Here is a 27,465-nt window from a genome sequence, read left to right as displayed (position 1 = left end):
ATAGGTGAGACTGGAAGTAAGCAAAAAGCAACAAAAGTAAAAATAATAATAATAAAATTAAATTAAAATAGGGCAATTTGAGAATCATCACCATAGCTGAATCCATGTGAATTAATGAATTTACCAAGTGAAATGGTACAATGGGAAAAGAGAATTGAGCCCAAGACAGACTACAAGACTTGATTGGATATGGGAATTGTGATAGTAAAGAGTGAGGATGACCAGTACAGCTGAACTAGGTTCACAAGGCACACTGGAACTTTCTTTCCTTAGTTTTTCAAGTGATAAATAAAAGTATCTCTAAATACTTAAATCATGGAGCATTTATTTACTCTTTTGTTTAGACTAACACCCTACATGTATATCCATGTAGAGCAATCCAGGAGGAAGCTGGAAATAAAGTATTAACACTCTGGTGAGATGTGAGAGAGGAGAGACTTAATTTGTGAGCCATAAGAATAGAGGTGATAACAGAAACCAGAAATAGGCAAAGGTGAGACTGTCAAGGGCAAAACTGTAGTGAAAGAAGTGAGCAATCCAAGGATAGAAGCCTGGGGGCACACCAATATTTAAGAAGCCAAAGGATGAGGAGTAAAGGAGAAAAAGAAATGGTCTGAGAATCAAAAGGGAAATAAAAGAATCACAGAAGCTAAGAGAAGAGAATTTTTTTAAAGAAGAAATTGGCCAACAGTGTAAAATTTTTCCAATTGATCAAGGAGGATGAAGCCTGAAAAAAAAGAACACTGATTTGATAAGGTCATTAATGACTTTGGAAAGAATAAGTTGAACAAGAATAGTAGGCAATGGAAACCGGATTAAAAGATGATATATGTGATGTAAATATATAATAAACATAAATATGTTATACATAGCATACACAATTTATAACATAAAATAGAGAAGAGGTTACAGAATGTGAAATTCAAAATAAAAGAAGGATAGAATTGTGAGGAAGAGACCTTAAAGAACATCTAGTCCAACCCACCTCATTTACAAAGACAAAGACTGTTTCAGCTTGAAGGTTATTAAGTGCTTTGCCTGAGACACTGAAAAAAGAACTGGACTTGAGTCAGAGGACCATGGATTGAAACCCGGTTCTGACACTATTCTTGGGTCAATTACTTAAATTCTCTGGGTCCCAGTTTTTTTTAATCTGTAAAATAAGAGATATGGACTAAGTGAAAGTTATTCTTTTTAGCAATGTAGTAATTAAGGAGAAAAAAGTTAGTGTTTGGTTTTGTTTTTTAAAGAAAATGGGAGCCCGACTTTATTTTTTACAGATGATGAACAGTGATTTGCCCAAAGTTACAGAGGCAATAGGTGACAGGGTCAGAATTCAAACCAGGGTGTTTCTGACTTCCATTCAGGGAAGCACTGCCAAGCTGTAGTTTAATGTGTGATGCTATAGTTTGGTAAAAGTTTGGTGGTGGAGCTGGGACTAGAAACCACAGGTGTCTCCAGTCCTCATTTTCAGAACCCAAAGCCGATGATGCAAGAAAAGGATCAACAAGACCTGGTTTCTGACCTTTGGCTTCATTTCTAAGATATACTAATAAACCTTGGAAACAAAGATTGACAGTGCATCGAGCAGCTTTTAATGTGAAAATAAACTGGCATTTAATGACATTTGGGAAGCATCAGCACCTTAGCTCGTCTAGTTTGGAAAGCTGGGGTCACCCAGAACCAAATCTTTGGAGAACAATAGTAGGCATTTATATTAAGCCTCAGATTTGCAAAGCATTCTACATATATTGTTATATATGGTCCTCACAAGGGTCCTTGGTGCTATTATTATCCCCACTTTACAGATGATGAAATTGAGGCTTGCCCCAGGACTGCAAAACTGTCTGCGACAGAATTTGAACCCGGGTCTTACAGACTATTCCCCACCCCAATCCCTGCCCGTTGGTCAGCGTTCGAACCACCGCACCAGCCCCGCAGGCACCTTGGACACCCACCCCAGGGGAGGTGGCCGATGTACCTCGCTGCCATCTAGCCAGAGGCGGGGGCCGCCACGCCGCCCGCAGCCAGACGCCTGGGCCCAAGCCGTGACCTGGATCCCCCTGCGAAGGGAAGGGAGAAGCCTGCGCAGTTGCGCCGCCAACGCCATGGCTAGGACTGCGCAATCAGGAACTGAGGAAGCTAAGTACGTCCGATCTTAGATCCCGCCCCTCGGGAGCAAAGGGGAGCGAACCAGAGTGGACTCCCGCCTCGGAAGTGCAGCAAGAGGAAACAATGCCCTGACTCAGAAGGTTCCTATCGAACCAGCAGGAGATGCCAAACCAAACCTTCTTGGAAAGACCCCGCCCTTAAACTTGCTAGAGCTCGGAGCATGCGCAAAGGAATACTGGTCGTCTGCGTGTGGTCTCTCTGAGAAAGGGTCTGTTTTTTTGTTGTTGAGTTTTTTCTTTTCTTTTCTTTTCGTTTTTTTATGCCTTATTTTGCTGGGGAGCATTTTGTACAGTGCTCGGCCACGCTAATTGACTACCTAACTGACACCGTGCCAGGCGACCTGCGGGTTACAGGTCGTGCAGGAATTTCCTCCTAGCTCACCATCGGACCCTTAGGGGAAGCCAGACAAGTGCACAAAATTCTATATTATATTGTAATTTATTTAATTGAATTTTGTGCCCTGATAATAACCACAGAGAACGGCGCTTTAAAGGTCGCAAAGTGTATTTGATTCCTTTAAGGTGGGAATACTTAACCTTCTGTGTGAGTTATGACTCCCCTTTGACAATCTATTGAGATCTTTCCATATATGGACTCTTCCACAAGAGTTAGAATTACTAAGAATTGAGAAAATTTAGCATAGCAAGTAGTTAATTAGGAGAATTGAGTGACTGATTCCATCTTGTGGTTCGATTCTGGAGCTAGCTCTCTTTCCTTTGGATTCAACAATAGGCCTCATCCAAATTCTGTCTCGTCTGAAGTCTATCCAATTGTGGGAATTGGGAGGAAGCCTTATTGCATTGTTTGACTCTAGCCCTTTGTGGCTGGGAAACTGGACCAGCTGTACCCATGTCTAGGGACCCTTAACTAAGTAAGGGTATGTTTACCAGAAACACAATCAGATCCTAAGGCTGATGTAAAGAATTTTCTCATAATTGTACATTTTAAGCAACCCATTTGTCTTATCTGAAAACTGGCCCCATAGTGATCAATTAATATTTCCATTTTCCTTTGATTGTTTACAGATATTTCATGAGGAGTAGAACACATCTTTTCCTCAATTCATAGAATATCTGTTCACTCTCTTCCTTTCAACTTGGAACCTCTCTCATTCAATTAGAAATCAGATTACCTAATGTATTTTTTCCTTTTAATTAATTGTTTTAATGGATAAAAGTCTTCCCCTGTATTCAGAGTCCAGACCTAATTGAGGAAGGGACCTGGTCCCAATTTGTCAGGTAACTGTCATGCATTGCTTAATAATTGATATGCTCAGATCAAAACTTTGTTTCTTCAGCTATTTCATCTATTGCTCATTACATAATCAATCAATAAATATTTATTAAGCACCTATTAAAAAGTTAGGTGGCAAAGGTGATAGAATATTGGGTCTAGTATCAAGAAAATCTGATTCAACTTTGGCCTCAGACACTAGCTATGTGACCCTGGGTAAGTCACTTAACTTTTTTGACTCAGTTTCCTTATCTGTGAAATGAGCGGGAAGAAGCAGCTAGGTAATTCAATGGTTAGAGAGCCAGGCATAGGACAAAATGTCCTGGGTTCAAATTTGGCCTCAGACACTTCCTAGCCATATGACCATGGGAAAGTCACTTCGCCCCAGTTGCCTAGCTCTTACCACTCTTCTTACACAAGGCAGGGTCTAGAGTTACAAAGAAAGAAATGATCAATAATGAAGAGAGTAAGAGAAATCCTTCCTATAAAGAGGTGTAAAAATGGAATGTAAAAAGCTAATCAACAGGATAGTTGAAGACGAGGAGAGGAAGGGGGGGAGGGATCTATTTGATTGTCAGCTGGAGGAGCAGGGGAGGCTAGTAAATAACCAGGTGAAAGAAACTAATAATAAGCAAAATTCCAGAGCTTAGCACAGTGCCTAACACAGAGTTGGCAATTATTGTTGTTACTTAGGCCTGTCCAACTCTTCTTGACCTCATTTGGGTTTTTCTTGGTAAAGACACTAAAGTGGTTTACCATTTCCTTCTCCAGCTCATTTTTTAAAAACTCTTACCCTCTGTCTTAAAATTGATAGTAAGTATTGGTTCCAAGTGTATAATTGAAAATCTGTTACCCTAAAAAAGAACTACATATCCCAAGAGCCCACTGACTTCCTGTCATTACATACATCCTGTAGACAGAGGATAAAGGGTGTGGCCTTTGGAGGCTCCCTCTCTCTGATGTAGAATCAACATTGATGGTGGTGAGTGGTGTTGACTAAAAAATAGCTAACCAGCCATGGGCATGTCTTTTTTTTTTGGTATCTTCTTTATTCCTTGATTTCTAATGATCATTAATAAATCTCTTAAAATATAATATTTTTATTATTAGAGATGTAAATTTAACTTTTACATTGACGGCAACCACTAGTTGGAGAAGAAGCTCTCAATTATTTAAGATAGCCTAGATAAAAAATTTTTAAGCCACATTTCTCCTGCCAAGGCTTTTTGCCCACTTCACCCACCCTTGCAAACTCCAATTCTCTTTAGAGCTGCTACGTTTTTCTTTTGCTACTTTTTGCCAGGTTGCTTGCTCTCCCTATTGTCTGGGCTATTTTTATTGGGAGGACTCTTGAAGAAGAAATAAATCGCTTCTCTCATCCAACTGCTTGAGTCCTTCGTTCATCATTCCTCCTTCGTTCCCCCTTGCTGCTGACTCTGGTGTTACTGATACTGCTTCCTCCTGATCTTCTGGACCCAGATTACTCACCCGACCCCAGCCTCCAGAAATCCTCCTCTGAGTCTCCAGCTCCAATCCTAAATCAGCCTTCACCTCCACCCTGATCACTGTTGCTGTCTCTGCTGGGCTGATTGCTGCCACCAAGAAGCTAGGAGTCCTTGGAATCACTCCTCAGGGCAGTTGGTAAAAAAAAAAAGGGGGTGTTTTTTTTTTTTCTTAGTCAAATATTAGCCTCCTAACTCCCTTGGGGGAAATTAGCATTTTACCTCAGGGGGGACGGGGAGAAGGAAGAGACTCTTCCAAACAGGAAATAGATTACAATCATGGCATATTCTATGAAAGAGTGTTGTATTACCTATTTCAAACAGCTTCCAGCTTTCTATCATTGATCCTTTCAATTATCTTGCCTGAGATTCAGGGGAGAAATTCATCCCCCTACAACCCTTTGCCATTTGGGCCTGCCCAGTCTCTAAGATTCATCCAGTTTGAGATTCCTCAAACCCATGTTCTCCCTCCCTATAGGAGATCCCACAGTGCTGACAATAAAGATCTGAATTTTAGAAAAAGGAACTTTAAAGGATCTGGAGTTGAATTTTTTTTTCATTCTTTTTTTTAAAATATATTTTATTTGATCATTTCCAAGCATTATTCATTAAAGACATAGATCATTTTCTTTTCCTTCCCCCCACCCCATAGCCGACGCGTAAATCCACTGGGCATTACATGTTTTCTTGATTTGAACCCATTGCTATGTTGATAATATTTGCATTAGAGTGTTCATTTAGAGTCTCTCCTCTGTCATGTCCCCTCAACCCCTGTATTCAGGCAGTTGCTTTTCCTCAGTGTTTCTACTCCCACAGTTTATCCTCTGCTTATGAATGGTGTTTTTTTCTCCTAGATCCCTGCAAATTGTTCAGGGACATTACACCGCCACTAATGGAGAAGTCCATTACGTTCGATTATACCACAGTGTATTAGTCTCTGTGTACAATGTTCTCCTGGTTCTGCTCCTCTTGCTCTGCATCACTTCCTGGAGGTTGTTCCAGTCTCCATGGAACTCCTCCACTTTATTATTCCTTTTAGCACAATATTATTTCATCACCAACATATACCACAATTTGTTCAGCCATTCCCCAATTGATGGGCATCCCCTCGTTTTCCAGTTTTTGGCCACCACAAAGAGCGCAGCTATGAATATTTTTGTACAAGCCTTTTTGTCCATTATCTCTTTGAGGTACAGACCCAGCAGTGCTATGGCTGGATCAAAGGGTAGATATTCTTTTGTCGCCCTTTGGGCATAGTTCCAAATTGCCCTCCAGAATGATGGGATCAGTTCACAACTCCACCAGCAATGAATTAATGTCCCTACTTTGCCACATCCCCTCCAGCATTTATTACTTTCCTTTGCTGTTATGTTAGCCAATCTGCTAGGTGTGAGGTGATACCTCAGAGTTGTTTTTATTTGCATCTCTCTGATTATAAGAGATGTAGAACACTTTTTCATGTGCTTATTAATAGTTTTGATTTCTTTATCTAAGAACTGCCTATCCATGTCCCTTGCCCATTGATCAATTGGAGAATGGCTTGATTTTTTGTACAGTTGATTTAGCTCTTTATAAATTTGAGTAATTAAACCTTTGTCAGAGGTTTCTATGAAGATTTTTTCCCAATTTGTTGTTTCCCTTCTGATTTTAGTTACATTGGTTTTGTTTGTGCAAAAGCTTTTTAATTTGATGTAGTCAAAATTATTTATTTTACATTTTGTGATTCTTTCTATGTCTTGCTTGGTTTTAAAGTCTTTCCCCTCCCAAAGGTCTGACATGTATACTATTCTGTGTTTACCCAATTTACTTATGGTTTCCTTCTTTATGTTTAAGTCACTCACCCATTTTGAATTTATCTTGGTGTAGGGTGTGAGGTGTTGATCTATTCCTAGTCTCTCCCACACTATCTTCCAATTTTCCCAGCAGTTTTTATCGAATAGTGGATTTTTGTCCCAAAAGCTGGGATCTTTGGGTTTATCGTATACTGTCTTGCTGAGGTTGCTTTCCCCCACTCTATTCCACTGATCTTCCTTTCTGTTTCTTAGCCAGTACCAAATTGTATTGATGACTGCTGCTTTGTAATATAGTTTAAGGTCAGGGACTGCAAGGCCCCCATCATATGTGTTTTTTTTTCATTATTTCCCTGGATATCCTTGATCTTTTGTTGTTCCAAATGAATTTTGTTATGGTTTTTTCTAAATCAGTGAAGAAGTATTTTGGTAGTTCAATGGGTATGGCACTAAATAGATAAATAAGTTTGGGTAGGATGGTCATTTTTATTATATTGGCTCATCCTATCCATGAGCAGTTAATGTTTTTAGCAATTAATGTTTTTCCAATTGCTCAAGTCTAGTTTTAGTTGTGTGGAGAGTGTTTTGTAGTTGTGTACATATAGTTTCTGTGTTTGTCTCGGGAGGTAGATTCCTAGGTATTTTATTTTGTCTAAGGTGATTTTGAATGGGATTTCTCTTTCTAGTTCTTGCTGCTGAACTATGTTGGAGATGTATAGAAATGCTGATGATTTATGTGGGTTTATTTTGTATCCTCCAACTTTGCTAAAGTTGTTGATTATTTCAATTAGCTTTTTGGTTGAATCTCTAGGATTCTTTAAGTAGACCATCATGTCATCTGCAAAGAGTGATAACTTGGTCTCCTCCTTGCCTATTTTGATGCCTTCAATTTCTTTTTCTTCTCTAATTGCTACTGCTAGTGTTTCTAGTACAATGTCAAATAGTAGAGGTGAGTGATAATGGGCATCCTTGTTTCACTCCTGATCTTATTGGGAATGCATCTAGTTTATCCCCATTGCAGATGATATTACCTGATGGTTTTAGATATATACTGTTTATTATTTTTAGGAATAACCCTTCTATTCCTATGCTTTCTAGTGTTTTTAATAGGAATGGGTGTTGTATTTTATCAAATGCTTTTTCTGCGTCTATTGAGATAATCATGTGGTTCTTGTTGGTTTGCTTGTTGATGTGGTCAATTATGTGGATGGTTTTCCTAATATTGAACCAGCCCTGCATCCCTGGTATAAATCCTACTTGATCATGGTGGATGATCCTTCTGATTGCTTGCTGGAGTCTTTTTGCTAGTATCCTATTTAAGATTTTTGCATCTATATTCATTAGGGAGATTGGTCTATAGTTTTCTTTCTCTGTTTTTGACCTGCCTGGTTTTGGAATCAGTACCATGTTTGTGTCGTAAAAGGAGTTTGGTAGAACTCCCTCTTTGCTTATTATGTCAAATAGTTTGTATAGTATTGGGATTAACTGTTCTCTGAATGTTTGATAGAATTCACTGGTGAATCCATCAGGCCCTGGGGATTTTTTCTTAGGAAGTTCTTTGATGGCTTGTTGAAATTCATTTTCTGATATGGGATTATTTAAGAATTCTATTTCTTCTTCTGTTAGTCTAGGCAGTTTGTATTTTTGTATATATTCATCCATGTCACCTAAATTGATGTATGTATTGCCATATAATTGGACAAAGTAATTTTTAATGATTGCCTTAATTTCCTCTTCATCGGAGGTGCTGTTCCCCTTTTCATCTTTGATGTTGTTAATTTGCTTTTCTTCCTTCCTTTTTTTAATTAGATTTACCAGTACTTTGTCTATTTTGTTTGTTTTTTCAAAGTACCAGCTTCTTGTCTTATTTATTAAATCAATAGTTCTATCACTTTCAATTTTATTAATTTCTCCCTTAATTTTTAGGATTTCTAGTTTGGTTTTCTGCTGGGGGGTTTTAATTTGATCGCTTTCAAGTTTTTTTATTTGCATTTCCAATTCCTTGATCTCTGCTCTCCCCAGTTTGTTAATATATGCATTCAGGAATATGAATTTACCTCTGATTCCTGCTTTGGCTGCATCCCAAAAGGTTTGAAAGGATGTCTCGCCATTGTCATTTTCCTCAATGAAATTATTGTTTCTATTATTTCTTCTTTAACTAAAGATTTTGGAGTATCATATTGTTTAATTTCCAATTAGTTTTTTATTTGGTTTTCCATGTACCATTACTAATCATTATTTTTATTGCCTTGTGATCTAAGAAGGCTGCATTCATTATTTCTACTTTTCTGCATTTGTGTGCTATGTTTCTGTGACCTAATGTATGGTCAATTTTTGTGAATGTGCCATGTGGTGCTGAGAAGAATGTGTATTCCTTTTTATCCCTATTTATTTTTCTCCATATGTCTATTAATTCTAATTTTTTCTAAGATTTCATTCACTTCTTTTACCTCTTTCTTATTTATTTTTTGATTTGATTTATCTAAATTTGATAATGGTTGTATTAGGTCTCCCACTAATATGGTTTTACTGTTTATTTCTTCCTTCAATTCTCCTAGTTTCTCCATTAGAAATTTGGGTGCTATATTATTTGGTGCATACATGTTGATTAATGATATTTCCTCATTGTCTAAAGTCCCTTTTAACAAAATATAATTACCTTCCCTATCCCTTTTGATCAGGTCTACTTTTGCTTTGGCTTTATCAGATATCATGATTACCATTCCTGCCTTCTTTCTGTCAGTTGAGGCCCAGAAGGTCTTACTCCATCCTTTAATTCTGACCTTGTGGGTGTCAACCCGCCTCATGTGTGTTTCTTGAAGACAACATATGGTAGGGTTTTGGCTTCTAATCCATTCTGCTATTCGTCTACATTTTATGGGTGAGTTCATCCCATTTACGTTCAAAGTTATGATTGTCATTTGTGGACTCCCTGGCATTTTGATATCCTTCCCTAATTCTAACCTTTTCTTCTTCGGCTCTACCTTTTAGTCCAGTGATTTACTTTGAATCAGTCCCCCTTGTCCCCTCCCTTGATGCTTCCCTTTTTAGTCCCTCCCTTTTTGTTCCCTCCCCCTCCCCCCTCTCTTTCCCTCCCTTTTTGTTTTCCCTCTCCCCCTCCCCCCCCTTGGTTTTCCCTTCTCCCTACCCTTGTTGGGTAAGATAGAATTCAAGATCCCAATGGATCTGGATGTTTTTCCCTCTCAGAGTTGATTTCCCTGAGATTAAGGTTTAAGTAAAAAACCCTCTCTTCCTCTCCTTCTTATAGGAGTTTTCTTCCCCTCCCCTTCCCATGTGAATCTTTGTGTGAGAAAGATTATTCTATTTGGTCTTTCTTTACCCCCTATTTATACATTACATTTCCCCCACATGTTAGTATACATAGATTGATAGAAATGTAGTCCTTATAGAAGAGAGTTTGAATAAAAGAAGAAGATAACATTTTTCTCCTTTCCCCTTTCCTTAATATTTACCTTTTCAGGTATTCCTTGCTCTTTGTTTTTAGGTATCAAACTTTCCACAGAGCTCTGGTCTTTTCTTTGCAAAAAGTTGGAAATCTTATATTTTGTTGAATGCCCATACTTTCCCTTGGAAGTATATAGTCAGTTTTGCTGGGTAGCTGATTCTTGTTTGAAGACTCAGCTCTCTTGCCTTTCTGAAGATCATGTTCCATGCCTTACGATCATTCAGAGTAGAACTTGCAACGTCTTGTGTGACCCTGATTGGCATTCCTTTATATCTAAATTGTCTTTTTCTGGCTTCCTGTAGGATTTTTTCTTTTGTTTGAGAGCTTTGGAATTTGGCAATTACATTCCTGGGAGTTGTCTTTTGGGGGTTTAGTGTAGAAGGTGTTCTGTGAGCTCTGTCAGTGGCTGTATTACCCCCTTGTTCTAGAATCCCTGGGCAATTTTCTTTGATTATATCTTGTATCACGATGTCGAGTTTGGTGTTTATTTCTGGCTTTTCTGGAAGTCCAATTATTCTTAAATTATCTCTTCTCCCTCTATTTTCCAGATCTGTCACCTTGTTGGTGAGATATTTTATGTTCTCTTCTAATTTCTTGGTATTTTGGCTTTGTTTTATTAATTCTTGCTCTTTTACACGATCGTTGTCTTCCAGTTGCCTGATTCTGACCTTTAAAGCCTGGTTTTCCTTTTCAGTTTGGTCACACCGGTTTTGTAGATGCGTGAATTTCTTTTGCATTATTTCCCACTTTTCCTCCCAGAAGGCTTCCATCTTTTTGGGCATTTCTGATTCAAATTCTTCATGGGTTTGTGGAGAGTTTCCATTTCCTTTGGAAGGTTTCGGAGCATTTTCTTGCGTATCGTATTCTATCTCCTCTCTATTTTGTATTTTGGCTCTATAGAATGTGTCCAAAGTTGCCCCTTTCTTCTGATTTTTCTTGGGATTTGGGGGATTCTGTGCTTCTGTGGAGTTTGCCATCTCTGAACGGGGAGGATTAGCTTTTCTTATCTCTGTCTGGTATTCAGAGGCTTTAGTCCTGGGAAGATTGTCTGTTCTATGAGCTTTTCCTGAGTTGAACTGAATATGCCTTAAGGCAGTGACTTTCACTGGAACTGGAATGGAAGGATCCGGCCAGGGGGTTACACTGGCCCCCGGCTCTCTCTGTTTCCCTGCTGTTTGGGTGCCCCCTCGACTAGGTCGGGTTGCTTTCCGGAAGTTGCCTTCAGAATAGCTGGCCGTGAGGCTGTCTTGTCGGCCCTGAGGGTTACTGTTGTTTCAGAGGACCCTGCTCTCTGTGGGGGGAGGGGCCACGGCTTCCCGGAGCCTTGGACTCTGCGCTCCTAGCCCTTAGGTCAGAGTGATCTCGGGTTCTGGCTTTTGAGGGGGGCCGTATCTTTTGATCCAGGTCCAGGTCCAGGAGGAGGATTCCCAGGGTCTATGCTGTTGATCGTTTTGAATTTCGGCACCCTAGGAGCATATAGTTTGAGATCGGTAGGGAAGGGTTTCCGGAGATCTGAACTTTAGCTTTCTCTAAGCTGCCATCTTGACCGGAAGTTGGAGTTGAATTTTTTAGCCTTTACAGACTCCATTTTTTAAAAATGAAAGTCTCTGTATCTCATTATATTTTGCTGATTGTTTTATTTAAGATTTAATTTTGTAGTTTTTAGTTCATATATTAAATGTATTCAATACTGTTCTGTTATACTGGATCATTTTAATCTACTGTGTTTTAACTCTTAGATATATTCTGTTACCTTTCCCTTGTGACTACTGAACAAAATATTGTGAAAGCCCATAAATAGCCTTTTTTTTTCATTTTACATTTGTTAATTGTCACATGGATGATGGATGGACACAACCTGGCTAAAAACCTTTAGAGAATTTAATAAGCTAAGAACTTAATTGTAATGTTAAGAGGTCTTCAGAAATAATTTTAGTTAACTAGTGGTTTCTGAATGGATGAGGTTTTTTTATATTTATATTTTAAAGAATGTGGTATTAAAGGTAGAAAAACAAAGAAATATTCCTACCAAGGTATTTATATGAAGCAGGAAGACAAAAAAGAGCTCCTACAAAATTCTTCAGTTTAATTTACTTTGGTTGAAAGATTTGCTACATCTGTAAAAAATATCCACCAGTTCATAGTTTGTGGGGTTTTTTTTGTCATAGAGCAACTTATATGAAATATGATAGTGGGTTTGTTTGCTAAATGGGCTATTATAATTTTGGGGATTTTGATACTTTTTGAATGTGAATTACATGTTGTACTATTGTTCTTTGTAAAAAATTGTTACTTTGTGAAAATCATTTACTTGTACTCACAATGGATCATGGTCAGGTTTGAAGAGAAAATGGATCTCATTTTTGGTGAGAAACCTTTGTATTCTATATTTCCTTAGCTGACAGAGTATCAATGATTGTAAATTATATATTTTTGGTTTTAAAAACTCTTTTATTATTGTTTTTGCTTGCATATTCAATATACTTTCAGTTTTATTTTTTCCTCTCCATTTTGTATTTGAAGCATGTCACTAGCATTGAGAAGATTTTCTTTAACTTTTTTGATTTTGCAGTAATATAAGTTTAAAATATATTTGCTATAATGTCAATGCATGCCCCCCAAACTTGAGACTTTAAAAAATGATGCCACTAATTGTTTAAAAAAAGAATTTGGGGACTTTGTTTAATGATTCTTTTTTTTTTAACCCTTACCTTCCATCTTGGAGGCCAAGGCAGAAGAGTGGTAAGGGCTAGGCAATGGGGGTCAAGTGACTTGCCCAGGGTCACACAGCTGGGAAGTGTCTGAGGCCAGATTTGAACCTAGGACCTCCCGTCTTTAGGCCTAGCTCTCAATCCACTGAGCTACCCAGCTACCCCCTGCTTAATTATTCTGTCTGATTCCAGGACAAGAGAATACAAAAAGAGCCATTGCACAGTGCCAAAGAAGCACAAGCTAAACTGCATAGTACTTATCGAGCACAAAGTCAAAGAGATCAACCAATCCCAATGGGATTCATGAAAATTTTGAGCCAAGACAAGAGGACTTGAATTTGTTTGGGTTCGAGGTTGCAGCTGTTTAACATGTGTTAAAGACTTCCTTGTCCCACATTCTACCAAGTATCTCAAATTTGGCTCCTTACCTGGCTCCTATAATCTAGTTCCTTTTCCATCATTCATGGTGTGTCAAACTTTCTATAGTCCTGGCTACTGATTGGCCATATTTCTTTCTGCTTTTAATTTCTCCCTGTTGATTTATCTATTCAGATTAAAGGTCTTTGAGTTTTCTTTTTCCTGAAATGTATAATAATTTCAGTGGCCCTCCCCCCATGCCCTACTTATTTTTCCTTATTATCCTCTCTCTATATTCCCTCCCTCTAATAGTAATTTCCTCAGAGTCTGGATATCAAAGCATCGCAGCCTTCTCCCACACCAACAAATCACAATTTACCAGCCTAGTTCTCTACCACAAGTGATTTATAGAGGAGACAGAACTGGACCCAATTGGAGGTTTAATAGAGTCCTGTAAAACACCTCTTTCTCATGTGCGCACAGACCTAATCCAGTAGCCTGTCCCATTCCAGTTGATCCTCATTTCTTTGGCCCCACAGAGCAATTCAGAAAGATTCCATTGTGGTCCTAAGGAGCTAATTTCTGTAGCATGGTTATCAGAGACTCTGAGAGGAGAGTGTTGTGGTGTGCCGATCTCTGTTCAAGGCCAAATGTGTCTAGCCCCTTTCCCTTTCTCTCTATTCTGGTTATGCTTTTCTAGCACAGACTACTGCCCCTCTCTTCTCCTTCCTCTCCATCATCCCCAGAAAACTTCTGTCCCTGGAGCACTGCCACAGTGTTGCTCAAACACTCTCATGGATTTAATTACCATCTCTATACTGATAATTATCAAATCTACCTATCTTGCCCCAATCTCCCTGATGACCTCCAATATCAAGTTCCCAACTGCCTTACAGATATCTCAAACTGGAAGATCAATAGTCATCTTAAACTCAATCCAAAATAGAACTCATTACTTTTCTCTTTAAACTTTGCCTCTCTCCACCTATTACTGTAAAAGGAGATATCCTTTCAGTCCCTCATTTTCTCAGCCTATGAGTATTCCTGGACTCCCTACTTTCTTTCAAACCAATAAAGCTGTCACTCTGTAGATGATATGATGGTATGCTTAGAGAATCAACCAAAAAACTTATTGAAACAAGTAACAACTTTAGCAAAATTGCATGATATGAAATAAATTTACATAAATCATCAGCATTTCTCCATACTACCAATAAAGTCCAATGGTAAGGAATGAAAAGAGAAATACTTTTTAAAATAACCTTAGACAATATGAAATACCTAGGAGTCCACCTGCCAAAGGAAGCCCAGGGACTATATGATCATAACTACAAAACACTTCACACAAATATTGTCAGATCTAAATAATTGGAAAAACATTAATTGCTTATGGATAGCCTGAGCTAATATAACAAAAAGCCAATTCTATTTAAAATTAGTTTACCTCTTCAGTGTCATACCAATCAAACTACCCAAAAATAATTTCATAGAGCTAGGGAAAAAATAATAAAATTCATCTTAAAGAAAAAAGATCAATAATATGAAGGGAATTAGTGAAAAAATATGAAGAAAAGTGTCTTATCTGTATCTAATCTGAAACTGTATTATAAAGTGGCAACCTTCCAAATAACCTGGTACTGGCTAAAAATAGAGTAATAGATCAATGAGTGTGAATCTTAAAAACTACTCAGACTGTACATTAGAAGATTTGATTTAGCTATTTCCTTATTGTAAGAATGGAGATACTTGGTATAATAAGAATCAGGAATGTATTGGGAACTTTACATTACTCCACCCATACTTAGACATACTTTAGGGGAAGATAAAGTTGTAAACTCCTGATTGAACAATGAAGGGACTTAACTCATACCTTATAGTGAAGCTAGAACCTTAAGCTAGGTCTATTTTTAGATCTAATACAAAAAGGTGTTAAGTACCTGTAAAGGTTAAATTAATCACAAAAAGGTCAAGTAACTCACAAAAGGCAAGCTTAACAAAGAAGTGTGAAGTACCTCAAAAGATATAATCTAACCAGAGAAGGTGAGAACTAAAGAGTGGTAAGAACTAAGAATGGGTAGTCCTGGGGGAAAAAAAAAAAGTTTCTACTGTGATTGGTAGATGTAAAAATTTAGGAGAGGTGACAAAAGAGAAAATTCTCTGTAAAAGAAGGCTAAACAAAAACTGCTGGGAAAACTGGAAGACAGTGTGAGAGAGATTAGGTTTGGATCAACACCTCACACCCTACATCAAGATAAACTCAGAATGGGTGAATGACTTGAACATAAAGAAGGAAACTATAAGTAAATTAGGGGAACACAGAATAGTATACATGTCAGACCTGTGGGAAGGGAAAGACTTTAAAACCAAGCAAGACATAGAAAGAGTCACACAATGTAAAATAAATAATTTTGACTACATCAAATTAAAAAGTTTTTCTACAAACAAAACAAATGTAACCAAATTGAGAAGGGAAGCAACAAATTGGGAAACAATTTTCATAACAAAATCCTCTGAAAAAGGTCTAATTACTCAAATTCATAAAGAGCTAAATCAATTGTACAAAAAATCAAGCCATTTTCCAATTGATAAATGGGCAAGGGACATGAACAGGCAGTTCTCAGCCAAAGAAATCAAAATTATTAATAAGCACATGAAAAAGTGCTCTAAATCTCTTATAATCAGAGAGATACAAATCAAAACAACTCTGAGGTTCACCTCACACCTAGCATATTGACTAATATGACAGCAAAGGAAATTAATGAATGCTGGAGGGGATGTGGCAAAGTAGGGACATTAATTCATTGCTGGTGGAGTTGTGAATTGATCCAACCATTCTGGAGGGCAATTTGGAACTATGCCCAAAGGGTGATAAAAGACTGTCTGCCCTATGATCCAGCCATAGCACTACTGGGCTTGTACCCCAAAGAGATAATAAAGAAAAATTCTTGTACAAGAATATTCATAGCTGTACTCTTTGTGGTGGCCAAAAATTGGAAAATGAGGGGATGCCCTTCAATTGGGGAATGGCTGAACAAATTGTGGTATATGTTGGTGATGGAATACTATTGTGCTAAAAGGAATAATAAAGTGGAGGAATTCCATGGAGACTGGAACAACCTCCAGGAAGTGATGCAGAGCAAAAGGAGCAGAACCAGGAAAACATTGTACACAGAGACTGAAACACTGTGGTACAAGAGAACGTAATGGACTTCTCCGTTAGTGGCAATGCAGTGTCCCTGAACATTCTGCAGGGATCTAGGAGAAAAAAAAACACTATCCACAAGCAAAGGACAAATTGTGGGAGTAAAAACACCAAAGAAAAGCAACTGTTTGACTACAGGGATTGAGGGGACATGAATGAGGAGAGACTCTAAATGAACACCCTAATACAAATACCAACAACATGGAAATGGGTTTGAACCAAGAACACATGTGATACCCAGTGGAATCGTGCATTGGCTGGGGAGGGGTTGGGGGGGGGAAGGAAAAGAAAAGGATCTTTGTTTCCAAGGAATATTGTTTGAAAATGACCAAATAAAATAATGTTTAAATTGGAAAAAAAAGGAAAAAAAAAGAAGGCTAAAAGTCAGTTCAAGAGATTATTCTGAACTCAGTTCAGGAGATTGAGTTCAGTGGAGGTCTGAAACCCAGCTTGGAGGCGGTCTCATGGTGAGTGGTAAGACTGACTCCCTTACCCTTAGGCTCAGGGAGGCCACTTTGGTCAAGGCCTTTAACTACTGCGTGGCTCAGCCTGAGCCAGAGCAGTTTAAATTCTCTCTCTCTCTCTCTCTCTCTCTCTCTCTCTCTCTCTCTCTCTCTCTCTCTCTCTCTCTCTCTCTCTCTCTCTCTCTCTCTCTCTCCACCTTAATTCTTTCTCTCTATACTAATTAAAATCTCCATAATTCCCAGCTGATTTGGGTATTTTATTATTTGGGAATCATCCCTGGCAACCATTAAAATTTAGATTCAAGTCAAAACACTAAATTATCCTTACAGGGGATAGATTAGGTACTCTGTTAGTAGTAGTCTCTCGGTAACTGAGGATGACGATTGTCTTTGTGCATTTTCATCTATGATAGATGAGTGTGCACAAAGACACTTGTGCGTGAAGGAGATTTAAGTGGAAAAGTCGATGCACAGACAGTTCCACTCTCTCGGCGTTGGAAGCCTGGGTCCATTGGCACAAAAAGTCATTACACCTGGAGACTTCCTCAGCTACATTGGATGGCTGTGTTGTCTTTTGTGCTCCAAGCACTCCACAGTGCTTTGCTGCATCGCCATCTCAGCTGTTGAACCTTCTTATTGGTTTCTTCCATCTGTTTGACCGAAGCAGTCTACACATGTTGGGTGAGCAAAGCCCTGGTTCACCAGGGGTCAATGACCCGGTGGCTACCCTCACAAGGTTTAGCCGGCCTGTCGAAGCCGTTGCCCGGGGTGTGGCTGCTGCCACATGCTAGCAGCTACTAGGAGCCACAAGTGAGAGCTGGGTATCAGGTGGGGGTCAGAGGCTGGAGAGCTGCCCTAGGAGGGCACAACAAGCCCTCTATACCAGTATGGAGGTGCTCAGGATACAATAATAAATGACCATAGTAATGTAGCGTTTGATAAACTCAAAGATCTAAGCTTTTAAAAGAACTCATTATTTGACAAAAACTTCTGGGAAAACTAGAGAGGAGTATGGCTGAAACTAGGCACAGATCAACACCTCACATCACATACCAAAGAAAAGTAAAAATGGATGTATGATTTAGAAATAAAGGTTGAAACAAACAAATTAGAAGAGCATATAATAGTTTATCTATTAGATTTATGGATAAAGGAAGAATTTGTGTCCAAATAAGATATAGAGAACATTATGAAATATAAAATAGATAACTTTGACTATTTTAAATTTAAAAGGTTTTTCACAAACAAAATGAATGCAACTAAGATTAGAAGGGAAACAACAAGTTGGGGGAAATTTTTATAGCATGTATCTCTGATAAAGGTCTTATTTCTCAAATATCTAGAGAACTGAGTCAACTTTATAAGAATAAAAATAATTTCAGCATTGAAAAATGGTTGAAGGATGTGAATAGGCAATTCTCAGAAATTAAAACTATCTTCAGTCATTTGAAAAAATGTTCCAAATCACATTAGGTAGAGAAATGCAAATTAAAACAGCTCTAAGGTACCATCTTGCACCTATCAGACTGATTAGTATGATAAAAAACAAATAATATTAAATGTTGGAAGAGGTATGGAAAAATTGGGAAGTGAATACATTGTTGGTGAAGTTGTGAACTGATACAATCAACCTGGAGAGCAATTTGGAATCATACCCAAAGGGACATCAAACTGCATATCCTTTGAACCAGAAATACCACTAGTAGATCTATATCTCAAAGATATCAAAGATAGGGGAAAAGGACCAAGTGCACAAAAATATTATAGTGCCTCTTTTTGTGGTGTCAAAGAACTAGAATCTAAAGGGACATCCACTAATTGGGGAAATGGCTGAACAAGTTGTAGTATGTGATTGTAATGGAATACTATTGCACCATTAGAAATGATGAATAAAATGATCACAAAAAAAGGCTGGAAAGATTTATATAAAATGATGTAAAATGAAGTGAGTAGCACCAGGAGAACATTGTACACAGTAAAAGCAAAAAATATGATAATAAACTGTGAATAACTCAACTATCAACAGCAGTGCAAGGATCCAGGACAACTCCAAGGGACTCATAATGAAAAAAGCTACCTACCCACTGCTATAGAAGGAACTGAGGGAGTCTGAATGCAGATTGAAATATGCCATTTTCCACCTTATTTGCCCTGTGAATTTTTCTCTAGTGTAAAGGACATGTGTCTTCTTTCACAATATGATGGACGCAGAAATATATATTATATAATAATACATTTATAACCTATATCATGTTACCTGCCTTTTTGGGAAGGGGGAAGGATGAAAGAGAAGAAGAAAACATGTATCGTAGAATGTCAGAAACCAATTATTGAAAATTGTATTGACATGTAATCTGGAAAAAAAATAAAACATTTACTTTTTTTTAAGTGATTTTCTTAAAGCACAGGGATGAACATGCCAGCCCCCTACTCAGAAAACTCCTGTGTCTCTCCTTCTCCTCCAGGAGCAATTCAAAATGCTTGTTTTTCATAACCTACCCTTCTCCTACTCTCCAATCTTCTTATACCCAGCTCCCTGACATATACTCTTTGATCCAATGACAAAGGACCTCCTTACTATTCCATGACAAGACATTCTATCCCTCTGCTCTGGGTATTTTCTTTGGTTATCTCCCATATGTGGAACTATCTCCTTCCTCTGCTTCAACTCCTATTCTTTTTGGCTTCCTTAAAGTACCAACTAAAATGCTGACTTTTATTGGAAACCTTCCTCAATCCCTTTTAGTTCTAATGACTTCCTTCTGTTAATTATTTCATATTTATCTTGAATATAGCTAACTTTAGTATATATTTATTTGCATGTTGTTTTTTCCCCATTAGATTGTAAGCCCTTTGAGTATGGGTACTGTCATTTGCCTCTTTTTGTATTTTTTTAAATATAATTTTATTTTTAAAAAGTATTTTTCCATGGTTACATGATTCATGTTCTCTTCCTCCCTTCTTCCCTCTCCCTCCTGGAGCTGATAAGCAATTCTACTGGGTTATATGTGTATTATTACTAAAAACTCATTTCCATGTTATTAATTTTCTTTTTGTATTATTACCACTTAGTAGTGTCTAGTACATAGTAAATGCTGATTGATTGATTGATTAGGGTCAGGGTACTGAGTAAGATCACTATACAAGTCAGTTCATGGAACTGTTTTGTTTTCATTTATACCTTCTTTATCCTTACCTTCAGGGTGCCTGAAATTATGGAGATAGCTGAAGTTGCTTTATCTTTGGTACATAATTTCTGTTTTGGCCAGGTAAGAAGGACATCAAAATAAGTGTCAGTCCCTCATCTTCTTGATCATGTGACCCAGAAGTAACCCTATAAAATTTTTTCCTATTAGATATAGCTTATCGACATTAGTATACTGAAAGTATATCATATATACTAGTCTTCATTGTGCTGGCTGGTTTTGCTTAACTACATATAGGAAGGAGATTGAGGAGAGGGACAGAACCAGAAATGGCTCATATAAAAAAATGCACCAATAATTTTTTTCCATAAAGAAAAAGAGGTCAGGCTAAACTAATCTCATTAGATAGGGGAGATGCTATAACCAAAGGTTGGTTTTTTTTTAATTTTGCAAGTCATTTTGTTTTATTTTTCAGTTAACAAGCATTTCCTTTCTCTCTCACCTTTAGCAAAATAGTTGACAAAATCTCTTATTCCATTCTTGTGAAAAAATATGTTAGGTGAAAGCATGGTTATATGAATTCAGAATAGGGCTTACTCCTATGCCATTTAACATTTTTATTAAGGGCTCTGATAAAGGCATAGATGGCAGGACTGTTAACAAAACGAATAATAGCTAATGTGTTTAGTGAAAAGTTAAAGTACAAAAAGACCTATTTTCGAGAGCCAATATGACAATATTAATATTGATAATAATAAACGACACACCACCCTAGTTATGCTTGTTTTTTTGGTTAATTTTGACACACTAAGCTCAAAAGGTTGCCCATCACTGAAATATATTCTGTTATACTATGTCACCATCTGTTATTGGGTTTTGGGTATTAGCTATATATATTCTGCTTGCACTGTCTTTATTTCTACTGTCCTATGTTTAGACTGGAGAAAATACCATTATAAAAGTCTATAAACTAGTTGGACAAAACCTGTATTAGTAACCTCTGGAGAAGTTGATGTGCTCTTGTGATTTTGGTACTTCTTTGATTGTGCATTAACTACTGTACTACTGTTTTAAAAATCTGTTATTTAGTGAAAATCATGTTCACTCACATTGTGGATCATGGCCAAGTTAAAGAGGAAACATATCTCATTTTTGGGTGAGAATCCTTTATATTGTGCCTCTCCTTGGCTAACACAATGTGTCACTGATTGTGAACCATATATATTTTTGATTTTTCAAAAACTTTTATTATTGTTTTCCCTTGTATTTGCAATAGAGTATTTGAGTTTTCTCTTTTCTCTTATTTTTTGTATTTGAAGCACATGCTACCAGTATTGATGTTTTTTTGATTTTGCACTAGGGTAAGTTTAAAATGTCCATTAGTCCCAATATCAATACATACTCAAAAGCTTTAGGCTATGGAAACCTGCCATTGATTGTTAAATATTATTGGAACTTTTATTAATGAGTGTGTCTGATTCCAGGAGAAGGGATCACAAAAGAGTTACTGCATAGTGCCAAGGAGCACAAAGTTAACCTGCACAGTGCCAAGGAGCACAAGGTAAAGGAGACCAACCAATCCCAGTGGGATTGATGAGATCTTGAGCAAAGACAGGGGACTTGAACTTATTTTGGGGTTTGAGGAAGTGGTTATTTGCAAAATCATACACAGGATTCCCTTATGCCAGATCCAGACTTCTACCAAGTACCTTAGTTTGGCTGCCATTTGGGCTCCCCTATCCCTGAAAGCAAAGGTAAAATCAGACCAGGGAATTCTATTTCCCTTCTTCTTCAAAATCCAGTCCTTTTTCTCTTTTCATAATATAACAATTTTCTTTAATCCTTGCTGCCAATGGGTAAGTGCATAATTGCTCCTACAGGCTTGTGGGACATAAATCACTTTAATCAGGCCCTGATTCTAGGACCTGTCATAGGTTTATTCTTCCTTACATAGAATTTTAATAGATGAGACTCTGATAGTTTATGTTTCATCCAGAAGTTACTTTTTTATTTGTTTTTTTTTTTAATGTTTTTGATCTTCTTTTGAAAATTGATTCATATACCTCATAAGAGCCATGTATTCTGGAGTGATCTGTGTGTTGGTCAACATCTTCTGCAGGAGGAATTATATTATTGTCATAAAATTCTAGATTTATAGAATTTTTCCTTGTTTGAGAATAATTTTAGAATAATGTGAAGATTAAATTTAATTCTTCCCCGGATTGTGAAAATGAAATTAATTAACTCTCCCCCGATTATGAAGATCAAATTGTAACTCCTGCCCATTTTTAGATTTAATCTCCAAAAGTATAAACATCCCACTTAAGCATTTAGTTGTAAAGGTCTGTGACCCACATGTGCAATAGTGAGTGACAAATCACAATCTACTGACTGCCTCCTAGGCAGTCCTAAGCAAGGTTTTAGACTATGATTTGTCCACGTAAAAAGTGGAGGAAGGCACAGGAAGTGTGGCAAAATAAAGAGTCTTTAAAAAGAATTACAACTTCCTGTGAGACTCAGTTCTTCATTCTTTGGAGTTGAGACTGGAGAAGAATCTGCTGACTGGACCTGAGACCCTGTTCCTGGTAAGGTTGTTCTTCAATCTCTTCCTTTGGACTGACATGTGGTGAGTGAAAAGAATGACTCCTTTTGTTGATTTTCTGAAGAAACTAGCCTCAGGAGAGACCTGTCTCTTGAGGGAGACTTCCCCTGGTCCTAAGGACTAACTCTTCCTGCTTGGGTTGAGCCAGGGGCCGGGAGTAAATTACTTAGTGCTTAGGCTAGACATCTTACCCTATCCTCTTTCTGATTTTCTTACTTTACTCTTTCTATATTTTGTAAATAATTTGTAAATAAATCTCTTTGTAATAAATTAAATTCCTGGAGACTCTCTTTTAAATATAATCCAGTCCAACCTTTTTATAATTCACCCCTTTTTTCTGAATACAATAAGAAATGTGCTACTTCCTCAAATCAAGAAAGTGAACTGTTTGGAGAAGGTTCCATAAAGAAGCCTGCAGAAACCACACACTGCACCAAAATATCCAGAATGAACTTTGGGATGTAGTGAAATTGAACTGTGGGGAGTTGAATGCATTTATTTTGAATGTAAACTCTTATGCCAAAGGGGACTGCCTCCTAAAGTTTTTTTTGTCAATGTGCTCACCTAATATTGGTTTTATTCTCTTTCTTTTTTATTTCCCTCTCGTCCCCAAATTATTATAATGTCCTCTTAAAACGTGCAATATGGTATGTACATCTAGTTAAGGATTTTTAGAGATATAAGTTGGTTATCTGTACTGAATAATTGGGGAAAGTAAGCATGTAAATCTGGGAGATTTCTACATGCTCGATTCCCAATGGAATCACAGAGGGGATTATATAATTAGGATTTTCTTCCCAGGACTCTAAATCCCAGCTTCCCATGTTCCTTCTCATATTACATGCTAATGTAGGGAGGATATATTTTGATGTAGCCCTGCTTCTCACTCTCTTTACATGGGAATGTGGTTTGAGGGGGTTGGGTGAGTGCCAGGCAGTTGAATTTTATTCACCTACTTACCTACTTTTAAGATGCTAATATAGCTGGTATGCTGCACATGGATTAATTAAACTCATTGTGCATAACTTTGAGTGTCCCTGGTAGGGTATTGCCTCTGGCCCACTACATCTACCTATACTCTTTTAAGGAAAATTGTCACATCCATCAGATATTATTAACAAATACTTAATCTGGAGAGACTTATATGAAGTAATGAAAAGTGAAGTGAGCAGAACCAGGAGAACATTGTACATAGTAACAGCAATAATGTGGAATGGCCAACTGCAAATGGTTTAACTGTTATCAATAATGCAAGGATCTTGAACAACTCTGAGGTACTCATGACTGGAAAGGTTATCCACCATCATAGAAGCGTGGATTGGATTTAGCTATCTCCTGGTTGTAACAATGAAGATACTTAGCTCCTTCTTTATTGTTAAAATAAAATTGTAATCTCCTGATTGTTACAATGAAGGTACTTAGCTCTTACTTTATAGTGAAGTTAGAATTTTAAGCTACAATCTATTTTTAGATTTTAAGTACAAAAAGGTGTTAAGTAACTCCAAAAGGTGAACTTTACAAAAGAGGTGTTAAGTAACCCCAAAAGATATAATCTAACCAAGGAAGGTGAGAACTAAAGAATGGACAGTCCTGGAGAAGAGCGTCTGCTGTGATTGGTAGACATGAAAATTTAGAGGAGGTGACACAAGAGAAAAAGATCTTTAAAAAGAGGAGTTTCGGAGATTCGTTGAGAGAGTCAGTCACCCAGGCTTGGAGTGAAGGACAGAGGAACAACTGGAAGACCAACACCCAGACTTCTTTTAGACTGTCACCATTGATGAGTGAAAAATGGACTTAGTGACCCTGCCTTTCTGGAGGCATGAAGCCTTCAGGAAAGGCCCAACTCTTGAGACTCTCTTCTCCTGACTGGGGCTTAGAAAATTCTAACTGATATCAGTATGTAAAAGTTAAATTAGTTTCTAGTAATAAAAGTATTATATTTTAAGAGGTTTATTAAAGATTATTAGAAATCAAGGATACAAAATAATAAACCACGTGCCTAGGGCTGATTAGCCCATTCACAGCCTACTTACTACATTTTGTGATGTCCAAGTAGAGGAAGAGGCTCTTGGGAGGCAGAGAGCCCGTTAAATACTAAATTGTGATCTCGCCCAGGTGGAGACTCAGGTGAGATTATAGGGAATTCTGGGAAATACCAAGGACTTTTGGGGATTGAAGTCTGGGGTTCAAATCTCCATTTTTACAAGAAGAAGCCAGAGTTTTCTCTCTCTTCCTTAATATCTTCCTTCTATTGTAAATATTGTAAACAAACTACCATAAATTCTATTTTACTTTATTAATTCATTTTGGAATTAGGAATTAAATCCCTGGCGACCACCTAATGAATATATTTCAGAGTCTGACTGTAAAGATACTTTTAGGGTTGTGACTTAAATCTAGATTTAATTGGTCACCAAGGGAAATCTCAAATAAAATACCCGTCAGTCTGGAAATTTATGGTAATTTAATTAATATAGAGGGAAGGAATTTAAGGAGAAGGAAAGAAGTGGATATAGGATTTCTTCTGCCTGGCCTGTGCCAGGGGGAGTTTAAAAAATCCCCGCCTCTAGGTCTCTGAAGAAGATTAGAGACTTATAAGAGGATAAAGTTGGAAAGTAAAGGAGGAAAACTCAGCCAGAAAGTCACCACCAAAATGGACAATAGCTTGTAACCACACTAAGATGCCAAAAGGTCCAGCAAGCTGCTATCAGTCAACTCTCCACAGACAAAAGTGCTGGAGAGAGGAAGTGACCCAAATATATAGATCTTTCACCCTTGTGTCTCCTCCTCTAAATTTTCAAATCAACCACTCACATCAAAGGCTTTTCTCCAGGACTGCCCATACTTTTAGTTCTCTTCTTCTTTTTTTTTTAATTTTTATTTGGTCATTTCCAAACATTATTCATTGGAAACAAAGACCATTTTCTTATCTTCCCTCCCCCCGCTCCCCCCACCTCTCCCATAGCCCATGCACAATTCCACTGGATATCACATATGTTCTTGATTCAAACCCATTTCCATGTTGTTGATATTTGCATTAGAATGTTCATTTAGAGTCTCTCCTCAGTCATATCCCCTCCACCCCTGTAGTAAAGCAGTTGCTTTTCATCAGTGTTTTTACTCCCACAATTTGTCCTTTGCTTGTGGATAGTGTTTTTTAGATCCCTGCAGATTGTTCAGGGACACTGCATTGCCACTAATGGAGAAGTCCATTACCTTCGATTGTACCACAATGTATCAGTCTCTGTGTACAATGTTTTTCTGGTTCTGCTCCTTTTGCTCTGCATCACTTCCTGGAGGTTGTTCCAGTCTCCATGGAATTCCTCCACTTTATTATTCCTTTGAGCACAATAGTATTCAACCACCAACATATACCACAATTTGTTCAGCCATTCCCCAATTGAAGGGCATCCCCTCATTTTCCAATTTTTGGCCACCACAAAGAGTGCAGCTATGAATATTCTTGTACAAGTCTTTTTCCTTATTATCTCTTTGGGGTACAAGCCCAGTAGTGCTATGGCTGGATCAAAGGGCAGACAGTCTTTTATCGCCCTTTGGGCATAGTTCCAAATTGCCCTCCAGAATGGTTGGATCAATTCACAACTACACCAGCAATGAATTAGTGTCCCTACTTTGCCACATCCCCTCCAGCATTCATTACTTTCCATAGCTGTTATGTTATCCAATCGATAGGTGTTAGGTGATACCTCAGAGTTGTTTTGATTTGCATCTCTCTGATTATAAGAGATGTAGAACACTTTTTCATGTGCTTATTAATAGTTTTGATTTCTTTGGCTGAGAACTGCCTGCTCATTTCCCTTGCCCATTTATCAATTGGAGAATGGCTTGATTTTTTGTACAATTGATTTAGCTCTTTGTAAATTTGAGTAATTAAACCGTTGGCAGAGGTTCTTATGAAGATTTTTTCCCAATTTGTTGTTTCCCTTCTGATTTTAGTTACATTGGTTTTGTTTGTACAAAAACTTTTTAATTTGATGGAGTCAAAATTATTTATTTTACATTTTGTGACTCTTTCTAAGTCTTGCTTGGTTTTAAAATCTTTCCCTTCCCAAAGGTCTGACATGTATACTATTCTGTGTTCACCTAATTTACTTATAGTTTCCTTCTTTATGTTCAAGTCATTCACCCATTCTGAATTTATCTTGGTGTAGGGTGTGGGGTGTTCATCCAAACCTAATCTCTCCCAAACTGTCTTCCAATTTTCCCAGCAGTTTTTATCAAATAATGGATTTTTGTCCCAAAAGCTGGGGTCTTTGGGTTTGTCATAAACTTTCTTGCTGAGATCATTTACGCCAAGTCTTTCCCACTGATCCTCCTTTCTGTCTCTTAGCCAGTACCAAATTGTTTTGATAACCACTGCTTTATAGTATAGTTTGAGATCTGGGACTGCAAGTCCTCCTTCCTTTGCATTTTTTTTTCATTATTTCCCTGGATATCCTTGATCTTTTGTTCTTCCAAATGAATTTAGTTATGGTTTTTTCTAATTCAGTAAAGAAGTTTTTTGGTAGTTCAATGGGTATGGCACTAAATAAGTAAATTAATTTGGGTAGGATTGTCATTTTTATTACGTTAGCTCATCCCACCCATGAGCAATCAATGTTTTTCTAATTATTTAGATCTAGTTTTAGCTGTGTGGAAAGTGTTTTGTAGTTATGTTCATATAGTTCCTGTGTTTGTCTCGGCAGATAGATTCCTAAGTATTTTATATTGTCTAGGGTGATTTTGAATGGTATTTTGCTTTCTAATTCTTGCTGCTGAAATGGGTTAGAGATATATAGAAATGCTGATGACTTATGTGG

At 37.6% G+C, this 27,465-nt stretch overlaps 2 protein-coding genes across 3 annotated transcripts in view; one reads left to right on the top strand and one right to left on the bottom strand.

The window, feature by feature from the left end:
• RMDN1 (regulator of microtubule dynamics 1) overlaps positions 1-2,113 on the bottom strand; it is a 45,932-nt gene extending 43,819 nt beyond the window's left edge. Inside the window, exon 1 of one of the 2 annotated variants that reach the window (XM_007488067.3) lies at positions 1,982-2,113. In XM_007488067.3, the coding sequence (XP_007488129.1) occupies positions 1,982-2,110 (129 nt within the window). In that variant the 5' untranslated portion in view covers positions 2,111-2,113. Of the gene's footprint in view, positions 1-1,945 lie in introns of both variants that reach the window. The other variant, XM_016431809.2, reaches the window with a different exon arrangement.
• Positions 2,114-2,179: 66 nt separating this feature from the next.
• The window catches only part of CPNE3 (copine 3), a 95,080-nt gene continuing 69,794 nt past the window's right edge, over positions 2,180-27,465 (top strand). The window contains exon 1 of the mRNA XM_056823353.1: positions 2,180-2,380. The gene's annotated coding sequence lies outside the window, so the exon portion shown is untranslated. The remainder of the gene's footprint in view (positions 2,381-27,465) is intronic.

The sequence above is a fragment of the Monodelphis domestica genome, chromosome 3 (genome assembly GCF_027887165.1).
Source record: "Monodelphis domestica isolate mMonDom1 chromosome 3, mMonDom1.pri, whole genome shotgun sequence".
NCBI lineage: Eukaryota > Metazoa > Chordata > Mammalia > Didelphimorphia > Didelphidae > Monodelphis > Monodelphis domestica.
The sequence above is the reverse complement of the archived record's forward strand: the minus strand, read 5'-3'. Positions and strand labels throughout refer to the sequence as shown.